The sequence below is a fragment of the Aegilops tauschii genome, chromosome 2 (genome assembly GCF_002575655.3).
Source record: "Aegilops tauschii subsp. strangulata cultivar AL8/78 chromosome 2, Aet v6.0, whole genome shotgun sequence".
Lineage (NCBI taxonomy): Eukaryota > Viridiplantae > Streptophyta > Magnoliopsida > Poales > Poaceae > Aegilops > Aegilops tauschii.
In genome coordinates this window covers 639,378,068-639,385,663 of record NC_053036.3, presented here as the reverse complement: position 1 = coordinate 639,385,663, position 7,596 = coordinate 639,378,068, and the positions used below count along the sequence as shown (strand labels likewise).

The window sequence follows — 7,596 nt, the reverse complement described above, 5'->3', positions numbered from 1 at the left end:
AAACGTACATGTGGACGTCCAGTGTGCCCGTGTATGTGGCCGCTCCGCCTGTTTGGCTGGGCGTGACAGAGGAGTGCCAACACCTCCTGGAGTGGGAGTCACGATCAATGGCAGCGGAGCACGAGCGCATGATGCAGGTGGAATGCCAGCTAGAGCTTGACGTGGAGGCCGAGCACCGCGAGCTCGAGGAGGAGGCGGCCCAGAGGGCGGCGACGACTCAGGCATCCCAGCAGGCGAAGGCTCCGGATGCGTACCAGGAAGCCTTTCCATGGGCGCAGGCGCCAGAGTACGTCGACCTCACCAATGAGGACGACGACTTCTAGATGCACCCTAGATCCGCCGACCACCGTCTTTTTTTTGTTCTTTATTATTAATGTAAGTGGACTTTGGGGACATTTAAGTTATTAACTTTATCTACTTTAATTTTATTTTTGATTTTAACTTTCTTTTGGTCGCAAATTTGGAGATGCACCTGCTACGTTGATGCAGAAAACCACATTCTGGCTATTAACCGGTCTGTTTTCACGACCCAAATAAACAAAATCCCGACAAAACGTACGTCTGTTTGTTGTCGTGCGCGGTAGAGTTGGCCTAAGTCTTAGGCAGTTTTGGCGTTGAATCGTTATTGTCCCTTGGATCTGGAATGGACGTTGGATATATAGGCGCATATTACACAAGGCAAGTCACCTGATCTCAGTCCACCGCAGCTACTGCTCTCATTTTCTCCCCTCACAGCCGCTCCTCTCTCACTCTCAGGCTCTCAGCCACTCATCTCCATGGCGCCCCCCCCCCCCCCCCCCCCTTCCCCCCCAAGTCGTCTGGCCCCTCCTCTTCCCGCCACGGTGTTGACCGACCCCTCCTCTCCCCACCTCGGTAGCGAGCACTCATATATATGTGCATACACGCACTCCTATGAACGCACACACGCACATCCTACCCCTATGAGCGCCTCTGAGAGACTAAACCGGCATATCAAGCTTGGGATGAGATACTTGTCATAGTATGTTTGTGCACGTACAAGTCATACATGTATCTATGCATGATTGGCTTATCCACCTTCTTGACCTCATCTCCCATGAGCATCCCATCATCATTGTTCTTGTCACACCTGTTAATGTCACACACCCAAATGAATTTATTTTTAGTAGATTCGATTGATTTAGTCCAAAATGGTGATGCAAACATAACTTCGCCCAACAATGTGGAGTTAAAGATTCCCGCAAAAAAAACTACAAATCAAAGATGTGGCCAATTGTCTCCATCCAGAACTCCTTGAGCTTATCCTTGTTAAGGCATTCGTCCAGCTCGATGTTCCTCTTGGGCATGGATGACGAGGTCTTTTGATCGATGGATGGGTACAGGGTCGAGGGAATCAATTCAGTTTTACTGGGAGGGAGAAAAACCAGCGGGGAGGAATAATGGTAGGAGGTGAGGCGGAAATAAACTATGGACGCCAGCCTACCAACTCAACAATTCAAAAATAAGCCTGTGGCAACCATGAAGAGTTCTTAGTTAAATCCCATGAGGGCATGCCATTGAACAAAATTCAAATGAACCAATTCAGCTCACCTACATAAAAGCATGCCCTCATCCATGAAGTATGTGGAGATCCGACAGAATAAGTACCAAAACAAAGTGTTATTAGTTAGATGCCCGTGCGTTGCTATGACTACAATGCAAATATGAGTTTCTAGAACTACTTCTTTAGACTGTAATATTGTCCAATGGCATGACATCTGGTAATTTTTTTTTCTGCCCCAAAAATCAACATGCTGGTGTTTAAGCATAAGGACATTCAATAATCAAGGAACTGATGGTAACAAATAAATATCAGTGATATAATTCATTCCTTTGCAAAGTTGTGAAGTAGCAGCACATCACATCACAGAAATCACAAGGGTGCAAAAAAGATAGTGTCACAACATTACTGACTACCAAGAAATTAAAACATAAATCGCTCTCCGAGGTTGAAAGCGTAACAAGAAACCCAATAATCATTACTGGCCAGTGAGGCGCAAGCTGGTAATATACATATACACGTGGCAGAAGAGACGACCTTGAACCATGCCTCCTCTCCTGCACACCCTGTACACGGCGCAAGCCCGATGTCGCCCATCCTTTGTGCGCCTTGCTGCTCTGGTGGCGGCACGCGAATGTGGGGAAGTCTTTCGCGCGAGGCACGGTCAGGTTCTCCCGGCACCCACGCCCGGGCCTAACATCATGAGCTCGGCGGGGTTGGGATGGTTGGAAGAGAAAATGTGTGAAAGTTACTTGCCTACATCAAGCCACTGTAACTTGAGCATCCTAATGTATGACCTGCTTACTTGAGGGGACAGAGAGAGCCTATGGAACGAAAGTTCCTTGGATAATATTGAGTTTCCATCAATGTTTCCAAAGGGGGATTACTCCAGCTAACTGGATTTCAGAAAAGAGCATGATTCTGAGGTTCTCCAACCGCAACCTCTGTTAATATTTTATTTTCCCATTGTTCCTGCATTTTACCCCATGTACTGCAAATTTTGCGAGTTAGTAAATAATTAAGTAAACCAATATCTAAAATTTATGGCATAGCCTATATGAACATAAATAGTGAATAACATTTTACGTGCTTCCACTATTTTTGCTCTCTAATTCGTAGGTACTTGTTATATTCAGTTTGTCACGATGAGATATGCTAATAAGCACGGACTGGACATAATTAAACCTCATCCGTTGTTCACAACTTTCATTTATTTACTTCTCTCTCTCTCTGTCATGAGATAGGGCAATAACCACAAAGGTGTACGCTATTGATCTGCTATTCACATCTTGCTGTCAGGTTGCTCAAAGTCTAAACTAATAATATAATGCTACATTATTCTCAACTAAAACCATGCCAACTTCTGAACTCCAGGCTACAGAGGTGTAGGTTGCTTACTACCTAAACGAAACTGATGAGTTCAAGAAAGATTAATTATACCATTAATCGATTATGAGAATGCATGTAGCACATCTTTCAGTTACATGCATCAAATTAAGGTTATTTAGCTTATACCCAAAACTGTACTGCATAGCATAATGTATCTCAGCTAATGATCGTGGGTGGAAACCCCATAAGACCAGGATAGAACAACATAATATATCCATGAAGATTTTCTCAATACAACAGTGTTCATTCTTAGCCCGGTAAGCCTGTAGTACCTGAGGAATGTGCGGCATAAAGTCCTTCTATAACTCCCAATCATGTGGGTTGAGTAATAACATCCTGGAAATGTAGACAAAAAATTATACCATAAAATATTTGTTTGCAAAACAGCTATTATACACATCAGGAGATGAGAAACTACTAAACTGAATCCAACCTTTGTTGCATTAATAGAAGCATTTCGAAATGTTGATTAATGGACAATAAAATAGGAAAGCCATATTTCTCCAACTTTAAAAACAAGTGATCTTGGTATGTATGTACATAATCTAGAGCCCGGCATCTATCCTTCACCTTGATATCAATTATCAAACAGATGTCAGATATACAACTACTTTCCCGTAATGCTAAATGATTCAAACTATTTAAGAGAACCGCAGCAGTCAATCGAACATGAAACAATGGAGATATGAACCAAATACTATGTGTAAACATTTTATAAACCTTTGTATCCCTTGAAGCTTCAGGGATATCTCATCGGCTGTGTTGCATGCCAGTTGCAGGAAAAGGGCCATAAGGACCCCTTGGTTTAGAGGAACAGGGTTCGCTCCACACAGCCCTTGCAAATCAACCTGGCCGAATGGGCATTTAGAGTATCAGGTATCCACAATTATACATATGGTAACTAAAATGGTGTATGAGTTAACAAAACTGAGAAATTCTAGACCTTGCCGGGTTGAAAGCCAAGCTCATTTATACATTTCAAAACTCTTTTTTAAAATAACTAATAACTTTGAAGGCATACATGTAACTGTGTTCTACGTGTATAGAAATAATTCTCTCGTGAGGTTGTACCATATAACATAAATTTTCAGTCACTTGGTTCAGTTACGTAGAGATGGTGTTCTCATTTCCGGTTTCTAGTGGAGACAGAATAAACAACTTTCTTAGGTTCTCCAAGTAGTATGATTGGTACCAGGCTCCTGTAGCTTCAACGATGGATGGTTGAAAAACTGCAAACACACTCAAGTGCTAGAAAAAACAAGCAACACAAATAGAAGTTCCCTCGGTTAGCAATATAGTTACCGCTTAAAAAGAAACTTGGATGCTTAACTGAATTTTGTCTATGCTTCAGTTTTAGAAGCCTAATTGGTGCTAGGCATTTGAGAAGCTTACCCCAACTGATGCACAGGATTTACAACTACAAGAAGAGATGTTAATACAAATATTCATTCTACTCTAATGTGGAAAAGAACAATAAAATTAGAACATAAGCAGAAAGATAAAATGAGCACCTACTGAGTCACCTGTATGCTATGGATCTTCCGCCTCACAGACTCTGTTGACCTGCTTAATGCACGGCAACGACGCTGCTTCTTCTGCTGCATCCGGTCTTGGGCTCCATGACCTAATAAACCACCGATTACTCCACCACTGGCTGCCCCTGCTAGCCTTTAAAACCAACATCTTCCACATTGCGCCAAAGAGGAGCAGAAAACACAGACTGGAAAATTGCATATGGGCCAACGACAGAGGATCCAACGGAGTTCCGATCCGCAGTATGTCAGCCCGAGAGACGAACCCGACGGCGGCGGTGAATCGTTGGGTCGCCTGCCGGCCCGCGTCGGTGACCTCAGACCGTCGCTGGCGGGTGGTCGCGGAGGTCGTGCATGTAGCATCGGTGAAGGAAGATCTGAAGGAATTCGCCCGGACCGCCCGCGAGTTACATGAAATTCAGCGGAGGTACGCGTAGATGCGAAATCGACGGTGAGACCAAGCGGATCAAACTCAACTAACTACACCCCACCGGAACATCACTGGGCAGCGGGAGGAACCACAATCACCTGCGGTGAAGGCCGACGAGGAGGAGGCGCGGGATCTCGGCGTCCTTTCGGATCTCGGCGGCGGCGAAGGGGTGTCCTGAAGGGGATCAGCGGCGACTCCTGAAGGGGATCGCTGGCGGTGGCGGCTGAAGGGGTGAAGGGCGGCGGCGGCGAAGGGATGAAGGGCGGCGGCGGCGAAGGGATGAAGGCTGCGACGAACGAGGGCAGGAAGTCTAGCATGCGAGTCGTTCTCGCTCGAGGGCATGTGACGTCGCTCGTACGTGCGGGGTTTTTTTCGCTGATTTTTTTTAGGTTTTTCTATCGCTGGTTAATCGTCGTAGATTTTTTCTTTGTGGTTACGAACTGAAGAGCGCGAGGTGGTGGAGGACTCGGTACGTGATTTTTTTGGTTAGTGACTGAAGTGGAAGGAGGTATCAAATAGGTACCAAAAAACCGGTTGAGGTGAGACGAAAATAAACCTGAAACGGAGACTATAAGTAGAGATTCCCTCCCTCCCCCGCCGCCGCAGCCGCTCTGCTCCAGGTTCCCCGCCGCCGCTGCCGCCGCTCTACTCCAGGTTCGCCGACGCCGCCGCTGATCTGCTCAAGGTTCGCCGCCGCCGCTGCTCTGCTCCAGGTTCGCCGACGCCGCCGCTGATCCGCTCAAGGTTCGCCGCCGCCGCCGCCTGTAGATCTGTGTCAACTTGCTTCGATTTGCTGTAACTCTTGTCCTTATTCTACTACTTCTTACCCTCCCAGGAGATCGTTGGAGAGTCGATCGGGGATGAGCGGAGGCATGCGGCAGATCCTGAACTTGGGGCTGTATGACGGGCTCAAACGCGCGTATTCGCTGCGGCGCCTGAACCTCTCCAAGATGAAATTTTTTCACCCGACGGCAGAAGAGGCGGCCGCGCATGGCAAGGTGCTGCCCACACTGGCCCTCGACAAGGCCCGTGCCACCAACAGGAAAAGGATCTGCAACACTAAACTGGCGACGGCGGAGGCGGCGGCGCCCAAGATGGATATGCCAAAATCCGACCTGGTCATGGGGCCACCGCAAATCTCCCCCTGCCTGGCCTCCCGTCGCTTCGTCCATTTCTTCCCCACCGCCTCGGAGAGCAAGGTCATCTTGGGCGACCGCGGGAACCGCATGTTACGCTTCAACATCGTCGATGGCTCCCGCTACATGGATACCCTGCCATGCCTCCACGGACTCAAGGAGATGCCGATGGTCATCTCCGTCCCTCCAACGGACGTGCACCTTCCTGATGGCGAAGACACTGGCGACCTCTACATCATCGATGGCCTCCTCCATCCGCACAAGGCGGAGGTGCGGCCGCAGTTCGAGGCCCTGGTGTGGAGGGGGTTCCCCAAGTCCGCCGTATCTAGCAGGTTCTGGCACTGCGACATCCTCCCTCTGCCGCCGTGGATCAGCCACCACAAGCACGGCATGGTCTTCGGTCACGCCCTCGTCGACGACAGCATCTGCTTCTCCATCTGTGGAGCCGAGGGTGCCGGCACCTACTGCTTCCACATCGCGACTCGTGAGTGGAGCAAAGCTGGCGACTGGCTCATGCCCTTCAATGGCAAGGCGGATTATGTCCCCGAGCTTGGACTCTGGTTTGGCATCACACAAGACAACCTCCCTTGCGCTGCCGACCTCTCAGGCCTCGTCAGAGGGGAGGAGCTGTCGCCAGACAAGATGCGGATCTGGGAGCGTGATGACCTGCCAGAGGAGTGGCAGCCAACGAGCTTGCACAATTCCTGTGCCGTCAGCCTTGGTTCTGGCAGATTCATCATCGTGGACTTCTTGGATGTCATGAAATTCAACAAGGAATGGAACGAGATGGATGCCGTCAAGGAATTTGCCCTCTTCACCGGTATGGAGCTAGCCTTCAGCAACGGCAAAGGCAAGAATGGCAGAAATGGTGCCAGCAAAGACAATGGCCACCACAGTAGTGGCACTGATTGCTCCGGCAATGAGAGTTGCAACTGCAGTGTCTCTGGCAACGAGAATGGCGGCAAAGGCAAAGGGGTGATGCGCGGCCTCCGTGTGATCAAGCACAAATCCCATCGCTACATGTTTAAGAAGCAACTGAGGATCGAGGCAGTGCTCTGAATGATTCAGCAAGTCATTTTGAACTGCAGCTAGTGTATGCATGCTTGCATTCTGGCACTTAATTTGCTATCAGTGTGGTGTTGCTGCTCCCTGTTTACAGCAAGTAGTATTGACCTAGTGTTATGTCAGCTTAAATAATCGATCTTGTTATATGGTGAAACATGCTATAAATTGTACCTCCCTGGTGTTATTCTGGATCATTCCATCTAGTATTCAGATTTGCTGCTGACCAAATAATTGTTTGATGTTTATTTTGAACTGTTGTGCTAGTTGAAGAATCCAATCTTATAGGTAGAAACAAAAATAAGTAGATCATATAGTATATAGTAATACTGGTTCAGTTTCCAGAGTTGATTTCAAGTAACTACAGTTTGGTAATGAACAAAAATACTAGCAGTTTGGTCAAGCACAAGCTCTTCATATTCAAGTCACCGACAATGTTGTAACTAAGTTAAAACTGAGCACTTGCAATTGAAAATAAAAAAATCATTCTCTTCACTTCAGGTAGGAGTATGAGAGTGGTAATGGAAT

At 47.5% G+C, this 7,596-nt stretch overlaps 1 protein-coding gene and 1 long non-coding RNA gene across 8 annotated transcripts; one reads left to right on the top strand and one right to left on the bottom strand.

Moving 5' to 3' along the window:
* Positions 1–1,828: 1,828 nt before the first annotated feature.
* On the bottom strand, positions 1,829–5,237 carry LOC109780264 (uncharacterized). 7 transcript variants are annotated; one of them, XR_005769476.3, is made up of 3 exons: positions 3,342–5,230; positions 3,181–3,244; positions 1,829–2,510 (listed from the first exon to the last, which is right to left on the bottom strand). It is a non-coding gene; the product is annotated as an uncharacterized lncRNA (long non-coding RNA). The 7 variants fall into 7 exon arrangements; XR_005769477.3 differs by having other exon boundaries at positions 3,181–3,756; positions 3,980–5,230; XR_005769475.3 differs by having other exon boundaries at positions 3,181–3,478; positions 3,629–5,228.
* Positions 5,238–5,448: 211 nt separating this feature from the next.
* LOC109780267 (uncharacterized) lies at positions 5,449–7,302 on the top strand. Its single transcript, XM_020338856.4, has 2 exons — positions 5,449–5,614; positions 5,706–7,302. Exon 2 carries the CDS (start codon positions 5,731–5,733, stop codon positions 7,063–7,065), a length of 1,335 nt encoding a protein of 444 aa, XP_020194445.1. The 5' UTR covers positions 5,449–5,614; positions 5,706–5,730; the 3' UTR covers positions 7,066–7,302.
* The last annotated feature ends 294 nt before the right edge of the window (positions 7,303–7,596 follow it).

Coding starts and splice junctions, on each gene's coding strand:
- LOC109780267 (XM_020338856.4), top strand. CDS start 5,731: ATGAGCGGAGGCATGCGGCAGATCCTGAACTTGGGGCTGTATGACGGG.